Here is a 21102-nt window from a genome sequence, read left to right as displayed (position 1 = left end):
CCCAAGAACTTACCCAAGACTCACTGAATTGGATTTTTAAAGTCAAAGTCTTAAGCTGTATTTATTCCCCCAAAACACATTATAAACTAACAAACAACATCGCGATATGCTATTACATTATTGCATCCACTGCTCCATATACAGAATCTAGCTATCAAATCACCTAACCAATGCAATTGTGGCTAGTCTTGGTTGACCACCTTGCTGGTGCTTCAGCATCTTCCATTCATGTTTTAAAGATATATTACATCGTTTAATGCTTCACTAATGAACAGTGCTTAAAAATACCCACTCATCGCCATTACGTGGTGGTTTTTTCATATATATGTGCTGGTATGTATACATAAGTGCTAGGGCAGAGCACCGGAAAGCATCCGCACAGTTTAAACACTGCCAACTACCCTATCCAAGGTATTCGAGGCTAACTGGTAAACTGAGCAGCTAGTTAAAACTAACCATGCTAGCGCCAACACTAAGTAGTGAATATGGACCTGAGCAACCAGGCCATCACGTGGACCCCTGGCGCAATCACCATTCCCCCCACACCCCAGTGCAGTATGATGAAGTACCAATGAAGGGCCAAAGGACAGTCACTTTAGTGCCCACCCTAAAACCCACCTGACCACTACTGTACCACTGCCCTTGCATTTGGTGAAATTGAAGCTGAATCTAGAATTTGCTTGACTTTTGACTATCTGATGCCAAAGTGTCTACCTCCTTTGCGGCCAACCATGAGGCTAACCCACCGAATATGACAATATGCATAAACAAACCTTAACCGTAAGAAATCAAAACCAAAATAAATACAACTGAAAACAAGATAGTAGTACAAACGTAGAGTTATGCAGACACCACTAAACCCTTGCAAATCCATGTGGATGGAGGGGTTGGAACACAAGAAAGTAGTGACGCTCAAATGATGAGGGCAAGGTGCTGCAGGTCTGGATTGGTTGCTGGGTCACCAGAGAAGTGGAAATGTGTTGGCCAGCTTAAATGTTGGTTACCTGGTGGTCCTTTAGACCACCCACCAGCCCCACGTACCCCTCGGATCATGTCTTGCAGAGCCGGTTTCCTTTGGGCTGCACCTTCCCTCCCCTCCCTGGCTCCCACTGAAATATAAAAAAAGGCCACAACAATTGCTGTTGGCCACCCCCGCTGGCTGTGGAGGCCACACCAATTTGTTGGGCACCACTATGCTGGAGCCCCTCTTAAAGCATCACACCAATTTTTGGTCAAGTTTAGAACGTACATGCCCAGAAATCTGGGTCTTAGTCCAGCAGTTTGGCTACTGGATTACATAGTTCCCTTAATGACAGCAATCACAGGTCACCGTTATGCAAGCTAAGGTTACTAATTGGCTGAAAACTGGGAGTGATCCGACATTTACGCCATCTCTTGTGAGAGCATTTAGGGAGAAAGTTTGGGAAGAACATTGTTACTGTTTTGCGGTCCCTCTTGATACTTAGGTTACTCATGATATACAACATAGTTTTTTATGACCCTATAGATTACTTCCAGTTCTATGGAGCTGGTCCTGGGACCCTCGAGAGGAGGGTTGATCGATGAGGTGAGGCCCGGATTCGAAGCTAGCTCCCAATGTTTCAACGCCAACTGCTCTGGCCACTGGGGCACATCTTATCTCACGTTGGTATTCTCTCTTCTCTGACTTGTGACCTCCCTTGAAGCCCTCACTTGCATTGAATGATTCGTCCTGAGGTGCAGTCTCAGATCCTGACGCTGCAGAGACACATATGTCCTATCCAGTAAGCCTCTGCCCAGAGCTGATAAAACCTGGCTCAGGTGCTATTGATTCAACACTGACAAATCCCCTCTGAACACACAGCCAGGAGCCTCCGGTAGAGCAAGAAATCAGTCCTGGGAATTGGAGACATTTATGAACTTTTTCTCCTTTCCCTTGAAGAACAAGTGAACCGTGGCAGCTCCGGAGAGTCCATGAAGGAACAGAAAAAGTGGAGCCAGGAAGAGAGAACCCCTGCACTCTGAAGACCTTCTGAGATCACGACTTCAAAACACAGTCAGTTCTTGGCATTCAGCATTCTTCCTTGAGATACACTCACTGCTCTGTCAATGCAGCTATATCGGGACCCGCAGCACTACCTCCTACCCCAGGACTCGTGACCTACCACAGGCACTCAGTAAACCTCACTCCAAACCCCCTGCATCACTTGCTTAACCTGTACTCAGACACACACACAGCTCTGCTGATGCACCTCAAAGCTGCCCCTGTGATATTCTAATTTTGTGACCCAGGCACTGAGTAGTGCTTTGTTCAAGTAACCCAATCTAACCTGCAGCACCCCTCCAAAACCATGGTCTTCAGATAGCTCTGCCAATACACCTCAAACCTCATCTGAGGTACCTCATTCTGCCACCCTTAAAACAGTGGGACCAGTCACCATTCTGAAACTAGTATTTCACAGTTCCAATACTTAGACTCAGGGCCGGACAGGCCTTTTATTCCACCAGGCATTTCCCCGGTGGGCAGGAGTTCTTGGAGGCCGGCTCAGAATGCCAATGACACCTCCTACTGCCTGTGCCACTTTCCTCAGCCCCCCAGGGTAAATGCAGTAGGAAAAGAAAGGCCTCAAGAGAGAGGGGAAGGGACGAAGGGAAAAGTTAGAGCGAAAGCGATCAGAGAGAGAGAGGAGAGAAATAATGGATAGATGGAAAGAGAGAGAATGCATACAGAGACTAAGGGGACCGGGCTGGTTTGAGCATTTCTGCCAGGCAAAGGTGTGGCGCAGTGGCCAGAGTGGCTGACTCCGGAGCGCGAGCTTCACAGTTCAATTGCCGGCAGCAGCTCAGCTCAGCATCATGTGACTCTGGGAGATAGCTCACTTAGACTCCTCCCCCGCCCCCTGCGCCTTGAAACTTCAAGGGGTGATATGTTCGCGCTTTACAAATAGGAATTATTATAGAGCTGCTTCTGGTTCCCCCAGTCCAGCCCTGCTTAAACACAATCTACCAAAGTACTTCACACGTAGTCTGTGAATTATGGGCAAACAATGATTTCAAAACACACTGCTAACATTCAGTCCAATTTGAACAAAAAAGACCAAGCATTTTAAATGGGAATGGTAGCAAAAGAGGCTATAAGAGGAGCAGTAATGCACAGCTTCTATTGAGGAGGAAAACATTTTAGTCTGTGCCAAGTATGACCTTTTTGTTCAATAACATGCGCAGCATAGCGTTTAAGACAGTTTCAATGAAATAAGCTTACTATAACTTCTCTCTTCTGGCACTAATGTGATCCTTCTTAAGGTAGCTTAAGCTTTTTGTGTGCACCATTAGTTTTTCTTATAATTTCGTGCGGATATGTCCTTTCCAAAACTTCACTTCATCAAGGTTCAAAGCGCAGGAAAATGTGAGTATGAACAGAGAGCGAGCTGCCAGTATTTGCGCAATCTGTGATTTAGTGCTATTTTTCAGCACAAAAAACATCCTCACACCAAAATGGATGCAAGGATGCATTTAACGCAAAAAATATAGCTACATGCAGGTTTGCACCCGCATATTTTGACCTAATTTTCTTGAATTTCATGTACTTATGTAAACAGAATGTATCTTATTGTTTGCACATCTTTAGGCGCGAGCAGCCTTCTGGTCACACATGGACACTGGCACACATTGCAGGTACTGCTGAAGAACACTAGTCCTCGGTTCCCTTTGTCTGCCTGTCATGACCCATTACCCAAGCCTGGGTGTTGCAGGCCATCCCCCGTCTTTCACTTCCAGCCTCCAGCGGTGTCCCCTGTGGATTCTAAGTTCCATACCATGATCTCAGATATACATAAATGTTGCATACTAGCAGCTTGTTGGTGTCACCATAGAGATTGGTTGTGGGGGTGGCACACGCCGTGCCACCAAACCTCTTAGTAGCAGATGATGTGGACTTCCACGCTGAAGGTTGAGGCTGGAGAACAAGCCAAGAATTTGTCTGTGAGACTGAGCCCCATATGGTCACACTTAGTTTCATGCAGACCAATGCTCCCATATTTCCCGTTGCACGCCTCTGTCCCCATGTAATAAGCGCAAAATATACCCATATACGTCCCATCTCCACCGTCACGCTCAATCTTTCTGTGGAAATGAGAACCCTGAAGGTTTAGACAGAGAGCGGCGGAAACTTGACGTCCCAATGTGCCCATATGCCAATGGAATCCTTGGGGTATATTTTGCTGCCACCATCCATGACGATGCCCTAGATTCACTTGCTGTGGTGACTGGAGTAGACTGTAATGCTGATTCTATGGAGCATGCACATTTCTTCTAATTGTGCATGCCAAATGCCTTTGCACATACTGCATGAGTGGACTTTGGTGGTATTCTCTTTATTGTGTAAAAGCTGGGCACAGGTCATGTGCTTTCTGTGGAAAAATGTGGAATTAGGTTTATTTTTCTGAGTAGAATCAAGCAGTCCAATTCTACTTTTTTGTTCCATTTTGTTCAATTAATTTGTTTAGATCTCTCATTGGCTAGGGTGTAAATTGTGTATTTGTGCAGAGAATTGCACACTCTGGATCCTGCTGTATGAAGGTATATAACAGTTGTTTTTGGGTAGGAGGAGGGCAATAGTGGAGTGCCCTATATATTTATATGGGGAGTGTGCCTTTTAGCTTGAGGTCAAAGGATGCCTTGTGCCAGATTAAGGTTTGTACATACAATATGAGTTCCCAGATGCTTTCAAAAAACATTCTCCCCACCCACCACCACCAGTTATATGATTTTTTTGCTTTGTAAAGACTCAAGAGGCGCCCCTTTGAACTTCAACATGCATTTCATGTAACTATTTCCTTTTTTGCCAACATTTTGCATATTTAGACAAGAACAAATTTAATTAATTTTGCACACCCCAAGTTTTAAAGTCAGACCTATCAAAATTCAGATTAACTGGATTGTGCCTATAAACTAATACACGCTCATATATTTCAAATGTGTCATTTCACATCTGAATATGTGCAGTAAAAATAGTAAAAAGAAGGGAGGGTGCCCATTGTTGTCATGTATTAACTGTGTGTTACTTCACAATCCCAGTACTTGCAAATTTGTCATGATTCGCACAAGGTTTTGCAAACAAAACAGGCAAATATTATGAGCTCAGTTAAAAGTATCCCTTAATTCTGTGAACCAGGGTAGCAATGAGCTCTTGCTCAGCACAAAAAAGATTAAAGCTCCTAAAAGCTCCTAAAAGCTAGCAAAAACACGCAGAGCAAAACATATTCAGAAAGAAGGTGACTACAATTTCAAATGAAGCGAATCTGTGGGTGTATGTGTGTGCATGCAGGCAGAGTGCCCAACCACTGCTACCAGTGCATGTTGTCAAAAGGTTGCGACTGTGTCAGTGGTAAAGGACAAAATATGGGCTGAGGGTAGCTACACATAACAAAATCTTATCAAACCTAGTAGTTATTTCTCTTTTATCGGAAAACGGTTGTTTTTTGTTTTGTTTAGTCTGGTAAGAGGGTTTAGTGCACTTGAAACGAGAAGTGTGTGCTTTGTAGTTATCATGAGCGTGGTGTATGCTTCCTGGACAAAGGCAGTACATTTGTGGTGAATGTGGGTTTGTTTTGTGTAGAAGGGTGCTGCTCTTGTTATGTGAGGGTTGTTACCTAAATGCCCTGTTCAGTGAGAGTTGTTGACCTGGCATTTCCTCAGCTATCCTGCTGCCCTATAAAGGCCTTTCGCCAGTACACCCTTGTCACTGGCTCTTATCTGGAGTACTGCTTCACCTCTAGTACAGAGACTATGAACATGTGGATGAGGTGGGCCCTCTCCACCCCCTGTATGGTGCGTGCCTACCCAATGCACAACACTGTTTCACAACAAAGCGCACAGTCCCTACAGCACCAGGGGTCCATCACTCTGCCTCCGTTTCTGGCTTCCTTTTCAATAACCCTGGGCACTGAACTCCGCTCCGCTGGCGGAGTATACGGAATTTTGCATACTCAGCGTTCCGCAGAGAACGTGCAGTTCCTGCAAAACTTCCGACTCCATAGAGAAGCGGAGTTCAGCCCCGGACCCTCCTGCCTCGCAACCCCCCACAATAAATATTTTTTAAGAAAAATTTACAGTTGAAGTAAATTCAAAGCGCACTTACCTCACCGCAGCGTCCCGGGCTGCTCTCCTCCTCCTCTCCCTAATCACCTACGTCAGGCATACTTCATGGTAGGACTGTGCATGCGGGCGCATGCGGAGTCCCACCATGACGTACGGGACTACGGCGAGGAGGAGGGAAGCCCATGATGCCGCGGTAAGGTAAGTGCGCTTTTAATTTACTTTAATTGTACCTTTTAGTTAAAAAATATTTATTGTGGGGGCGGTAAGAGGCACGAAGCGGAGCAGAGCTCCATGGAGTTTTTGGGCAACTCTGTGGAGCTCCACATAGAGCAACTCCGCCTGCTACGACCGGGCCTACTTTTCATCTCCATCACTCCCTGCATAACAGTCCCTGTAGACCTCTTGCTTGCCCCGCTGCCTATTTATTTATTTACCTATTTAGCTATTTATTGTGAGTTTGTTTACATGGTGATATATGTTTCTTTTCAGTTACTTTAGAGCACTAAAAAAGCTAAAAATACAAAGTAAATGGAGGAGTAAGAAAAAAGGGAATCTGAAGTCCTCTCGCATGGGTGTCGCCCATCTCTGGTATTCTTTGATTGCAATACTTGAACAGTGATGGTTACCAGTAGAAGGCAGGTTTGCAGGGTTCAACCCTTAAGAGTTTTCTAAATCATAAGTGGTAGGATTCAGATCTTGAGTTCATGGCATTCTATGCTTTGGGTTCCTGGACTGGCAAAGTTCTGCTTCCGTGTTTCAACTTCCTTAATGGAATCAGGTGAGGAGAAGTTGACCTGAGATTCCTGGTGAGGGCCCCCTGGTTGGTGAGGGGTCAACTTCTGTAGATATTGTTGGTGTCGACCTCAGTAAGTCATGTGGATGGTGTATAGGACTGTGAATTTGATCCTTCTACTGGAAACCTGTGTACTGATGGCAGGGTCTGACTTGGTTCCAGGGCAATCAGCAGTTCCCAGAAGGGCTGGTTTGACAGGTCAGTGTGTGCGCCATTTTTTTAGTTATAGGCCCGTTTTATGGTCAGCTGGGTCGGTTTTTGGTGTTGACTTGCCTGATAATAAATCAAACATTGCTGCAGCAAGCTCATATACATGAAATCTTCCATACCTTGCAAAACACCCACACAGCATGTCTTCCCAAGTTCAAAACTGCAAACATGGGACACCTTTTTTCAGAAATCTGGTTAACTAATAGAGACCCCTTTTATTTTGGTGCCCAGCCTATTTTCTGTCCCAGTCTGACCCTGCTGTTGGTCCTTCATGACCGCAAGTCGATGTCCCTTCCGACTTGTACATGGTGAATTGGCACCTCAACGCATGATGCTGTCCCATTCGGTTCCAGGCCTCCCAGGCCTCAAGGCCGGGTCTTTAACCTCACATAGTTGATGCCAGGCTCTCATATTGCTGGGAGATGGCGAAACAGACACCAGGAACCCTAAGGGGAGCCCTGTGTGGATCACTGCACATGGCTGGGAGCTGGAAATGCAGATTGGGATCCCAGTCCCTACACAGCTGAGATCCCTGCATAATGCAGGCAAGGAGATGGTGCACTTGCCCTGCACATGGCCGTGGGATACCTGTTCTCTGAGTTGTACTAAAGCTTGAAAAAACCTTATCACTGTGCCAGATCAAAACTATTGTAATTGCCAATGCTTGTTAAAAGGGATATGAGGCGGAACAAACAGGTTGGAACAGAGTTTTCCTAAAGCAACATTAATCGCCAAACTATGAACACACTGAGCAAATTCACCTCCAGCCAGACTAATGAAGCATGAACAAAACCGAAGCACTACTGATCGAAAGCAAATGAACTTTGGGCATTAACAAATGGTTTCCAATGTGCACACCCACATGCACCACCTAAGCCTGGCGGGAAACATCCTTTACAACGAAACTTTTTCCACGCAGTACCTTTACAACGCAGATATTACAACGCAAGTCGTTACAACGACTTGCGCTGGAGGGCGCTGTAGGATAGGGAATAGTTTAATTTACTATCCAAAACCTTCCCTAATATCCACGGGGACTGGAGTTGGAATAGTAAATTAAACTATTCACTATCCAGCCCCCCCCAACGCAAGTCGTTGTAACGACTTGCGTTGTAAAACCTGCGTTGTAAAGGCATGCATGGAAAAAGCATGCGTTGTAACGACATACATCCAAGCCTGGCAACTGCGGGGCAGATTTACAAGGAACTGACGCATCTGCATATATGAGTCAGTTTCCTTGCGCCAGGGCCAAATGTCCTTGCGCCACCATGGATGTGCTGATTTTACAATACAGTGTTCCATGGCGAAAGGATTAACAGATGTGTCAGAAATACTGACACATCTGTTGGCACAAAAGTGATGCATCACTGGAGTTGCTCATGAAAGTGTACCAACTCCAGCAATGTGCCACAACAGATAGGCGAGTCCCATACAAAAAGCCCTACTTCATTCCTTAAGACTGGTCTGAACAGGTGTAGGGATTTTGATGCAGTGAAGGCATAGAGTGACGCAATGAAATGTAAATTTCACAGCATCAGTTCTACATGGCTTTTTGAGTGGGAAGGCCTAGCCTGCATACATTATACCTAGTGCAGGTATAATGTGAGGCAGGGCTTTACAAACGTGACTCATCTCCCTGGATGCATCACGCTGTAAAGTGGCTGCATTGTTTGCGCCGCCGTTGCGTCAAGAAAAGTGACGCAATGGTGGCCCAAGGGACTTGTAAATCTGCCCCTTAGAGTGTAAAACATTGGTAATGTTATGAGCAGTGTTTTCGTACAACATCTACGTTTTCTGTCGGAGAGAGAATCCCTTCCCAGATGACCACCATAAAGTTGAGGGGAGGAGTGGGGTTGTCTGGGTGCTTCTTTCACCCACTGATGTTTTGTGCAGGAATAGGGCACTTTCCAGGACAGTGCCTAAAATATTCCAAATGTCCTGAACTTGTCCAGAAAACAATTTTAGAAAGCAAGTTTCCTCCCTCCCTCCCTCTTTCTCTCTCTCTCCCTCTCTCCCTCCCTTTCTTCTTTCCTTCCTTCCTTCCTTTCTTCCCTCCTTATTTCCATCCTTCCCTCCCTCCCTCACTCACCCCCTACCCTCCTTGTTTTACACATCCCCAGGGTTGGTAGACTGCATCTTGATTTCTCTCAGCGTTTCTGACCTGGCCTCCTTTTCTCTTGCAGGCTTCCGGAGGTTCGAATATCAGACAACGGGCCCTATGAGTGCCACGTGGGCATCTATGACCGAGCCACTCGGGAGAAGGTGGTGCTAGCTTCTGACAACGTGGTGCTAAACGTCATGTGTAAGTCGTCTTCATTTTCAGGTTGTTTGGTTCATGTATGTTGTTATATGCATGTATGAAGTATGTGAATTTGTATTGGGCAATGTGTAGCTCAAAACAGGGAGCGCTGCAGAAACGCCTGCCTGAGTATTAGTTAACTATGCTTTTATGAACAGCTACTACCAACCACGGTGGTACTCTCTCGATCTACATCAGAGAATATACGTTCAAGAACTAACAGAATATACCTATTGATATAGTGTACGCTACCGAATTACTTGAAGGCGCTGGCGTGCACTTTCAAATTGCTTCTAGGTGCTTGGTCCTTTCTGCCTGGCAAAGTTGTTGGTTCAAAGTTGCTACCAATTAAAATCCCCCTTGGCTGTGTGACATTGAGCGGGCTGGCCTCCATCAAGCACCCCTCAGCTGAGGGGGCGAATTCCAATATCTCTAGGGTTTTTATCGGCGATGGATGTCTTGCTGGAGTCCTTTGCTTGTTACACTTCCCATCGCGAGGATCAAGTCATGTCTTGATGGAGTTTGCACCCTGAGACTTTTTTTCAGAGGGGGGTTGGTCTCCTTCAGCTGCTAAAGAGGTCCGGTGAATAGATTTTGGTCTACGCCAAAGAGTGAGCCTCCTTTTAGAGAACACCACAAACTTCAGAGTCACTTCTCAGAAGTGTCTACCGTTTCAAGCACACCTACACAACCAGGCCCTAAGGACACCATGGCCTGATTCACAATGTCATTTCAGCAGTTAGCTTACGTTTATAGCCGGAAATGGCTCATTGAACCCTCCAAAGGATATCTAGCAGGAGTAAATGCAGTTATGATCATGTATTGTATGCCATGGTGGAGAATGGACAGGATAAGTGGGGTTTTCCTTAAGGATTTGTTTCCTTCCCATTTTTTTGGGTATACGGAAAGTTCACAAACGTCTCTTCGACCCATTTCCACTATTATAAATTGTCAGAGACTTGCTCCAACGATGGTCTGGAGTAAATCCTCTTCCAGGGTGTGAAATGGAATGGAACCTCCACATTTGGTTGGTGTGTAAGGGGTAGGTTTCCTCCAGGGGGGAACATGTATTTTAAAAAAAGCTCCATTGCACACCCTGTAAATATTGTATATGCCCTGCATGTGAAAATGTGGTACACAACTTAAAGCCTGCCCTGTTGGTGTTGCCATTGATAAGGAAAAAAGTAGCAAAAAGGAATTGTTTTCTGTATTCAATGCATATAGGTGATGCAAAATTTGATGTGTTAACAGTGTGATGACGGAGTGTACTATCAGATTTAAAATACTCCCTCATGTATTCTTCCTTCAAGGTGGAATGATACACCAAATAGCCAAGAGGCTAGAGTGTGATACTCCTCCGGGTGGAGCCAAAGGGCACTCTTTGTGTATTTTAAATCATTGGTAACAGTACATCTCGCAGGCAGCTGTTGCAAACCTAATACTCACATTATTTAATTGGTGGTATGTCAGGACATCTGCAAATGGTGCAGCTTTCCCCCTGTACCACTGCTGAGTTATGTGAATAGAAAAAAGGTAAATCTGCAACTGTGTGCTGGAATACTTTCACAGGTGGAGATTCATGATTCCCTTTGTGAATAATGATCAATATTATTATGGGCTTATGTCTAATAGATCTTGTTTGCATGCTCTTAGATGAGCTTATCTCCTATAGCACATGCAAGAAAACGGAGAAAACCTGTCTGCAAGGATATGAAAGCACATTTTCCCATATCCATTTTTTTTCCCCCAAGGATAAGCCTAAACACCAAAAAAGTCAACATAGTGGTCACTTTTATGGAAACTGGGCAAGGCTCAAGCATTGTCTTCAGAAGAGTGGAGAGAGCATGGATAAACAGGACAAATTGAATAGTGAATAATAAAATATCATACCAGATATATTTGGAAATTCAGAAAAAAGTATAAATAACCTAGAAAACATACAGGAAGTGCTGAAGTGGCGTACTCTCGAGTGTTGACTGGCAGTGCATGAAGAAAAACTGTGTCTGCACTGGTCCCAAACAAATGTAAAAAATCTAAAGTAAAAATAGAAATTGGATGGGCCTTAGGAACTGTACTTGTAGTCCTAACAGATGTAGAAGGAAAAGTTAGGATGGATACGTCTAGTTCAAGCAATCATTTGCAATTGTAAAGGGCAATACCCCCTGTCTATTAGGATGCTGGCGAGTTACATAGGCCCCTGAATGTGTGGAGATGTTGAAAAATACAGTGGATAAATGTTTGTATGTATTGTATTGTATTGTAATTGTATTGATATAGCACTTAGTATCCCAGACGAGGCGTCAGAGCGCTTTTCGGCGAGTAGCACGCTACTCTGGAACCCAGAAAGGATTAGTGGTGGATTAGTATAGTCACATTTTGGTTAATTTGAGCATTGAACATGTGAGTCTATTAGCTGTATTGAAAAAGAGAATAGGGACAGAACAGGAAAGGGTCTAGAAAGTGTTTATTGGGAGATGATAGTAGTAAGATGAGGATTGGGATGAGTATAAGGAGAGATGGAAGAGGGAAGAATCTCTAGATATGGATTAGGGAGAACACAGTAGTAGTGAGTTTTGAGATGAGGCAAAGGAGGGGTGGATGAGGGAACAATTTAGAAGGGTTGTTTGGGAGATCATAGTATGAAAATGAGGTTTGAGGTGATCCCAGGAGGAATAGAGGAGGGAAGAGTCTAGAAAGGGTTATTTTGGAGAACATAGTATAGTAGAATGAGGTTTTGGATGAGTCAGAGAGTGGCGGTAGAGGATATATTGAGAGAGGTATAGGGTGAAATATAGGGTAGCGCATTAAAGAGAGTCAACTGTTTTGGTTTTTTTTTGCAGTTGGAGTAAAGTAATAAATATAAAGATACATAGTACATATTATTATACATATTTTTATCAAGAAATACACATATCTATATACATACATATATTCAAAATTAAATGTTTACATATACTGGGATATGCTGTACATTTGTGTTTGAGTATGGTGGTTATGTAGGAAAGAGACAACTCTCGAGTAGTCTTCTGAAGATAAGATCTGTGGATCTTATGTTTGGGGGTAATTCATTCCAAAGTTTGGCTGCCTGAACAGAGAAAGATGTGCCACCTATGTTTTTCTTCTTATGTGTATGTAAGTAGGAAGTATTTTTATAGTGTGAACTAGCCGAAAGGCAGTGGAATGCTATACAAGGATAAAAGGCAAAGATACAGTTAATAAGTGATTGGAGGGACAATGGGTTCTGAGAGTGGAGATGAAATGTTACGTAGTCATGATGTCGTTTTTTTTAGAGATAAGTCTTCAATTCTTTACTAAATTGGAGCCGGGCTGGGGTCCTGTGATGGGCATAGGCATGTTGTTCAATGGAGGATACATGTTATTTTATTATTTTTTTTTTTTACACTTCTCTGACTCCACTTTCAAGGTGTCCTGGATATAGGTGTGCGGAGAGCCACTGGAGGTTGTGAGTATATTAAACACATAGGCAGGGGTACCGGTCATGATGGCTTAGTTGATGATGCAGTCAGTTTTTATGATGGTGCAGGCTGGCAGTGGGAACCAGTGGAGTTCCATCTGGGTTGAGGTAATGTAGTCATATTTCTTCAGGCCCTTGATGAGGCTCACTCGGTGTGTTGTTTTTCTATAACAGGGGATAGTGTGAGAGGCTGTAAAGCAGGGCATTGTCACCATCCGGATGTGAAAACAGGAGGGCTTGAAAGACAGTTTTGAAGTTGTATTTTGGAGGAATGGATTCACTTCTTTACTCTTAAGAGCCATCTTGGTTTTTCTGTTAGCCTGTTATTTGACGATAGAGTTGGTGTCCAGGATGTTTATGAGTGATTTAGAACTGGGTATATGGTGGGTTTCCAATGTATCTACATTCATTTTTATTGAGTTGGATTTTGACTAGTTGTTGCTTATTGTTCTTGGTGAATAGTAAGAATACAATCATGATTGGGCTGAGCTTCAGGTAAGTGCAGGACATCCATGAACAGGTCAGGTGCAAACTGTATTTGAGGCACTTGATGTCTGGAATGGAGAAGACTTTCAAGTAGAGTTGTAGGTATATTGGTGAATTTTGATTCTGTTACCTGTGAGTAGAGTCCAAAGGGTATCTGTGTAGGGGTTTAACTCCTTCGACGCTATTGACGGAACCGTTCCGTCACGTCCCTCGGGTGGGCTGTGCTCATGACGGAACGGTTCCGTCACGGCCCGCTCGCCGCGCCTGCGCGGCGCGTTTCATTAAGCGGGCGGGGCCATGACGGAACCCTTCCGCCACAAGCACAGCTCACCCGCGAGCCGTGACGGAACGGTTCTGTCACCCGCGCAGGTGGGCCGCGCGCTCTCCTGCGACCGTTAGCGCTGCGGCGGAATAGCCGCCACAGCGAAGGTGTTAAGATGACAGGGAACAAGCTGGAACCATGAAGAACGCCTCTGAGCTTCTAGGACCTGGAGATGCCCATATAAATGAACTGGTGTTGGTTGAACAAGTATTAGAAGAACAAGTGAAGGACATTGCCTGTGAATTCAATTTGAAACCCGAGGGAATGGATGACGATGGAATGATCAATGTTGTCAAAGACAGCTGAGAGATCCAGAAATATCATGAGGCAGGGTTAACCTTTACATTTATTCAGCTGGGTATTGATCATACATTGTAATGTAGCTGGCTGTCTGTGCTGCAGTGTGATCTGAAGCCATGTTGGTAGAATTGAAGGAAGTCTTGTTAATAGTTAGTGTAGACTGATGGCTGGTAATGACTATAGTTACTCACATTCTAGGTGTGTGTTTGATATCGAGCTCGTTGGCCTGAGATGTGAGTAATGGTAACACAAATATGACCATGCAGAAGTCAGAGATTATTGCTTGTCAGGAAAACCTAATCTGGACAGGATTTTGTGCCAGTGTGTTCTCCAAGAGAGCCAGGTTGTTAGCATATGAATGCCAGTTGTTGGCAGATAGGACATCAGGATGCCATGCTGAATAAAGAAACTAAGGGTGCCTATGGCATTAAAGACTAAAGTCAGAGACCTAGCTCAAAGAGGAAGGCAAATACAATGGAGTAGGTTCCTAGAGAACACATTCCCTTTACTCTGAACTAAAGTCTACTTTGGAATCCAAGAGTAGGTAGAAAAAAGGAAATGTAAAATAAAATCTTCATCAAGAATGCAAACAGTAGCTACAAACGTACTACTGCAGAGTGTTGTCTTCCCAAAAAGGCAAACCTTACTGACTTCATAAAACCAGCAGAAAGATCCAAAAGCAACATTGAGAAAAATCAAGCTCAATAAAATAGTATCCTATGGGAAGGGGTTGTAAATGGGAAACCCAAAAGCCATTGCTTTGGAAGAATTCCAGACAGCAGAGTAACCAGGAAGGACACCTGACCCCCATCAGCAAGGACGTCTGTGAAGCAATGACGTGAATTTTATATGCATGGTTTATGCCTTGCTTTGGTTACACTGACTCTTATTGTAGCTCAGTAATAGTAGTCAGCTGTGGTAGTTAGTGTCTGCTTATGACTACATGAGAATTTCAGTGTGCTCAAAAAGCAGAGGGAGAACCTGGTCATGACATGGCACTGGCAGCACCTTCACAACCCACCAAGGGCAGCATAGACACTAAAGGTGGGCTAACAAGTGTGAGAGAGCATTAATTGCCAGGAGTACAGTCTTCCCCCAATTATGTCATATGCAAGCTCTTTGTCTTTTGAATTGTTGATAATTCTTTAGATATGCCAGGTTGATGGAATTATATAGGGATATCTGGATGTAGTGGCCACCTTTTTGTTAGTGAAAAGTGGGCAGGGGATACCAACATTTCTTTTTATGGGGACGGCCTATCGTCCATTATCTGGGGTGGCAGGCACTTTTTTGTTTAACTTTGCTTTAACACCTTGTGTGCTTCGGACGGCCCCAGGCCGACCGACGTCACGGTGGGCGTGTGCGGAGGACGGCCGGGGGCCATCCGAACCCCGCACACTCATTCATTCTCCCGCACCATGGGGTAATGTATGCAGCGCGCAAGGGGTTAAGCTTACAAGATATTTTGTATAAATACTGGGGGTTAGAACCTGCCTGTTGCTTACCATTGGCTGGCTTCATTGTCAGTCTCATTTGCTTCTCTTTTGTCGACATGTGCTGGCTTCAGTTCCTCTTCTGGTGTTTTGCCCTCCACTGGAGCATAACCCACATACTGCTTCCTTGCCTGGTGTCCTTCCACTGACAATGCTTTCTGAGCACATTTTTCCTTGTTGCGGAAGCACTTCATATGAGTATATGTGCTTGCACTGTCTACCATGTGTGCTTGCCCCCTCCTACTCTAATCCCGCTGTTTATCATGTTGCATAAGCGAGAGCCAGTGCTTGAAATGGAAAAATAGAAGTTCAGGTACTCTGTGAGTACCTGCTCGTTTCTGAGAAGTTCTGGTACTCTCCAATTCAAAGTATTGCATCTCTCTTGAGAAGTGCAGGTACTCTCCCTCTCAAAATAAAAAAAAGTGCCGGTACTCTGTACCGGACAGCACCGGCCCATTTAAAGCACTGGCGCGAGCTATTGGCTTTGCCAATGCTTTGTTGTTACGCTGGTGATGTACACCTGCAACGTGTTTTATTTGACTAACGGACTAAAATGGGAGTAAAAAACTCTTGCAGAAATACCGATAGGGCACAATATCGGGTTGGTATTTAAATTTGACTGCGATTCTTCACCTGCAGCGGGGAATAACACATGTAAAGTGTCTTTGCTCCCCCCTTGTTACTGCTCAGTGATTATCTGAACGCACCAATAGATCTGAAAACGGACTTAATATATCTGTAACTTTTTTCTTTAGATTGTTTTAATGGTTTTGAATTCCCACTACAGCATTAGGTCCATAAGGTATGCTTTTCCGCGGATGCATGTATCTTCTGCAATCAAGGGACCAAATCTGTACAATTTTACAGTCTGCAGGGGAAGACAGAAAAGCGACCTCAAAGTTCCTTTCCACTTTTTTAGTGCGCTATTTTCTTAAAGCTCTCAGCAGCTGAATCTGCGGGTCTCGCCCCATCCGGTAGGGCACCTGGGTTAGTCCAGAGGGCAGCTGTCTCTGTTAGGAGGTGGGACTGCTGCTCCTGAAGGTCGGAAGTATCGAGTAGCCTAGGGCGCCAAATTCATCGACGTGCATTTCTTTCTGTGCTTTTTATATATCACGAGTCAGGCCCATGGGGGTGTCAGAGTGCTGTGCGTGAAGGGCCAGATTAATAAAAGGATCTCTGTGACAAAAGCAGTGAGCCACTTACCTATCTGTATAACATAATATTTTGTCATTGGCATGTTACACGACGTGCTTTCCAGGAGACACATTAACCGTCTATGCTAATTGGTGAGTCAAAACTGTGATTAAACAAAACACAGATCTCGCCATCAAATACATTAACCACCAGAGGTATCTATACACTATTATTATTTCCTGGGATTTGCTGGTCACACAAAGATCTCTGCAGCAGGTGTTTTAACCCCTTGAGAGATTTTAAATTGCACCATTTGCAACCAATATAGCCAGAACACATTTACTGTCACGTCTTCTTGGTGCCAATTTCTTTTCTGAAAGAGTTTAAAAAAAGAAAATGTATACGTTTAGTGTCAGACGCTTTTCATGACACCGCCCCTTGTGACTCCACTCCCTTTTGTTGCTCACCTTGACCCCTAATTTACAGTGGCGGCTGGCATGTCCCGAGGGTGGTGAGGCGGGTGCAACATTAAAAATAATAAATAGATTAAAAGCACTTCCCTGTGTGCTCGACATCCTCTTAGATGGCCTTCTCTCCTCGAGCCAGGTAGGCTCTAAACTCCAAAACCATCCAGGCGCTGCTCTCACCAGCTTGAGAACAGCGCCAGGATAGGTAGGAGTAGCCTCTATCAGGAGGCTTTGTCTTTCTCTAACCCATTACGACAGCTAGGTTAGAGAGATTTAATCCCTTGGCCGCGGCGGTAATTCCGCTGTGGTTCTGGGGGGGAGGGGGGGCGCGCGGTGCCGCCATGCTCATGACGGAACCACTCCGTTACGAGCCATGGGCGCGCTGTGCTTGTGACGGAGTGGTTCCGTCACGGCCCGGCCCACTCAATTAAACGGCCACGCAGGCATGGAATTGACGCCACGTAGGCGGGTGGCCGCGCCGTGACGGAACCACTCCGTCACCAGCACAGCGCGTCCGTGGCTGGTGACGGAGTGGTTCTGTCACCAGCACAGAAAGGGTTAAAGTCACATTTGTGGCTGGCCTTCGCAAGATGGCCATACAAAAAGACATGCTCATTTTAAACTGCCCCTCTCTCTGCTGCTGCCAGTCAGCAGCAGCCCGCCCCTCTCCTGACAATCTGTTTGGGACAGGGTGAGGAAAAATAAATTGGTAATGAACAAACTTCATTACCGTTTTATTTTTCGTCTCTGGGGACATTTCAGTGGGGCAACACTCCTCTGCTCAAACGGAAAAGCCGCCCCAGCCAATTTAAGGGATTTCCAAATTATAGTTTGTCCAATTCCAGCACTGCTGACATCCACATCCACAACGAAGAGGCCTCCTGGGAACAGGTGGGTTGGCCCAGCATGTGGGAGCCATTTAATGTGGCATTGGATTTTTCAGCCAAGCCAGTAAACATGACAGTCAGAACACTGGTACCTGCATTCCAGCATGCCCCTGTGTTGAAAAGTCAGCCTACATCGCACCCGATGCCCAGGCTGCTGGTGCAGGGCGACTCTTAGTTCCTATCTTGCATAATTACCAAATGAAGAGACGGGCACTGGAAGCAGGAAGACAAGGAAAAAGGTTTATTACTCATGAGGAGAGCATGTCATTTGGGACACTCGCATAGTGTCTTCGGGAGGTGCTCTAACAAGTTTCTCTGAGGCTTCGTCTTTTATACACAGGTTTAAGGCACACACACATCCTTCATTACAATCAAGACATTGTGAAGTATAAAGATATTCCAACACGTGGCTACAGTAGGGGCCCTTATCCTCCACGCAATAGGAGGGGGCTGTCACGCAGCTGAGTGTTCTGCTGATTCCATTGGAATGTGTGTGTCTGATCGAATCTCAGGGGGTGGGGTGGTCATGATCAATAGTGGCTCCTTTCAAGAGAGGCGAGTGCATACAGTAGTGGGCAATAAACTGTATCCTCGGGCTAAGGGATGACCAGCGGTCCGTGCAGACATTCAGGCTCAGAGGTCGGGGTCATCAAAGGAGGGGTATTCATGGAAGGAAAGGAGGTGTTGGTCAGGAGCGGGGCGTGATCCCTAGAGACAGAGTCATGCGGGAGGGGAGGTGCTCATGACTTGTACATGTGAGAGCGGGGGCAGTCAGGGTGCATGGGGGGAAGCTTGCAGGGTCAGGGAAGGGGCTGATGATCGATCGTGAACAAGGAGACCATGATACCTAAAATGGCTGTCGTGTACGTGTGTGCATAGGTCTATGCTAGCGGGATAACACAGTCAGTGTTTTAGCGATATCCGTTCTGCTTACAACAAGGGGTACTGTGAACACAAATGAACGCCGCTTATGTACATACACATTGCTATTTTCAACAGTCGCCGCTTTTTACATAAGCGAGTTCAATTTCTACGTAGTCGATGCGATAGGCAGAATGCACTACATGTCAGTTTACATTTGTTGGGTTCTTCATACAAGCCTAGAGATCGGCATAATATTGAGTCGGAGTCAAGAAAAGAGGTTCCGAAACATTACAGAATCAAGTTCAGACTTTTTCTCCGATGACATTAATTAAGAGTAATCTGATACCTTCGGGTCTTATCAGTACTTTGGGAAGCTAGATACATGGGTGACCGACGAAACATTTTTATAAGCAATAAAATTGAGGGAGGAATGCAATTCGATGTAAACAACTAGTCAAGGGGTGGGTAGAAAGTTCAGGAAGGGGGGGTCTTAGTGAAAAATGTCTTTTTCAACGACGAGCCACCACTGGTAGACTCTGGTAGTCCGTTTTCTTTTCGTTGGCGCTTTTGAGCACCGGCGGTGGAGCTATAAGTCCAGCTCGGAATCATCCTTACGCGTTGCAGGGTGCGATCAGTCCTCTGCTGTTAGATCACAGTCCTGTTTCCTAACTCATTTTCTTAGGGGTGCCTCATGCTGGGCACCTGCGTGTCTTTCTTTTTCCGTGGCAAAATCCCAGTCCATAGTCAAAGTTTATATGAAAAAGTTTGTTGAATAAGAGAGGGCGGAGTGGGGCCAGATCTTTGAACATACCAAGGGACCAAGGGAGCAAAGGACAACGAGCAGGCGAGCCCAACAGTCGGACTCAAAAGGGGACGGGGGACTTCAGGCACGAGTGTGTCAGCGAGTCGAGGGCTTCAAGGCAGCCCTTCATTCCTCCATCTGCTGAGTTTGAACGTTATGCCTCGTCCCGCGTCTCATTGCTCTGCGGCTCCACCTTTGGTTGCGGTCACACGTGTTCCATGATCTGTGGCCAGGCTGTGCGTCACGTCCAGCTCCTCTCCTCCGGTAATTGGATCTTTGAATGAGTAGAAAACAAGTTTTAGAAAAACTGGCAGGAGAAGACATTTATACCTCTCAATTCCGTCCCCAATCCTATGTAGGTGGGGAATAAGTTCATCGGTCACAGTCAGAAGTTGTCATTTATGGAGTCTGTAGGAGTGCATTGCTATGTAATTCATAACTCTGTTCGGTGCTCATTCGTGACTTACGTGGAGGGAAATTGGACCTTTATACGCAGTGTATTATATCAAACTCAAAATCGAGTCCTTATGTAGAGACTCGCCCTTCCCTCTAACCCAAGTATCGACACTCTTACATTTCCCTTCGGGGTCGGCTAACTCTTGTAAGTGGGACGTTATCGTCATGAAGAAGGGGGAGGGGGTGGACGTAAAACATGCTCTTCTTGGGGAGTGAACGTTAATCAAGGTCATCAATTTCGCTTTCGAGGGTAGATGACATGAAGCTGGGGTTAATCGGGGGAAACGGGGACGTTTTGGGCAGGGAGCTGGGGTCGATCGGGAGAAGTGGGGTGCTCTGGACATCCACACTTAAGTGCAGAGGAGCGAAGTAATCTGTGCATTGGGAATTGCGTTTTTAGCGAACTGAGAAACTGGAGGCCATTGACGTTATAGTCCTCCTATAAAGGCCAGATTAGGGGACGTTAGTCGTCTGACCCGTCCTTTCTTTCATGACCAACTTGGGTTCTATTGTTTTGCAGAAAGGAGAGGTAGTAATATGGCAAGTTACAGTCGTTTTAGTTCCTGTCAATTTTTCCAAACACCTTTGTGTTCGAGGAAACCCAATTAGGTGTTGTGCCGGGAGGGGCACAACGTTACCATACAAGGAAAGAGGGAACAGGGGGGGGGGGGTTTAGAGAGTGAGAGAGAGAGAGAGAGAGAGAGAGAGAGAGAGAAAGAGAGAAAAGAGGGAGAGAGAGAGAGAGAAAGAGAGAGAGAGAGAGAGAGAGAGAGAGAGAGAGAGAGAGGGAGAGAGACCGCACTCGAAGTGGTCCATTCAGTACACGTGTGACATGGAGAGAGAAAGAGAGGGGGAGAGAGAGACGTGTACAATAATGGGCCATCCAGTGCACACAGAACAACAGGGATTAAGTACTACGGAAATACAGACAGAGGGATGACGTAGATCCATGCATCACGTATACACAAACTCAGGCGGAGAAGACAGTACATGTATTATGTACGAAAATCCAAGACAAAACATAAAACAGTTATTG

The 21102-nt window shown here is 45.4% G+C and overlaps 1 protein-coding gene across 2 annotated transcripts in view; it reads left to right on the top strand.

Annotated features, from left to right (window-relative positions):
- The window catches only part of IGSF21 (immunoglobin superfamily member 21), a 1341695-nt gene that overhangs the window by 830159 nt on the left and 490434 nt on the right, over positions 1-21102 (top strand). For both annotated transcript variants that reach the window (XM_078641115.1, XM_078641114.1), the window contains exon 4: positions 9265-9383. In XM_078641115.1, coding sequence (XP_078497241.1) covers positions 9265-9383 — 119 coding nt within the window. The remainder of the gene's footprint in view (positions 1-9264; positions 9384-21102) is intronic.

The sequence above is a fragment of the Lissotriton helveticus genome, chromosome 5_1, assembly GCF_964261635.1.
Source record: "Lissotriton helveticus chromosome 5_1, aLisHel1.1, whole genome shotgun sequence".
Classification (NCBI taxonomy): domain Eukaryota; kingdom Metazoa; phylum Chordata; class Amphibia; order Caudata; family Salamandridae; genus Lissotriton; species Lissotriton helveticus.
This window is presented reverse-complemented; position numbering and strand designations above follow the sequence as displayed.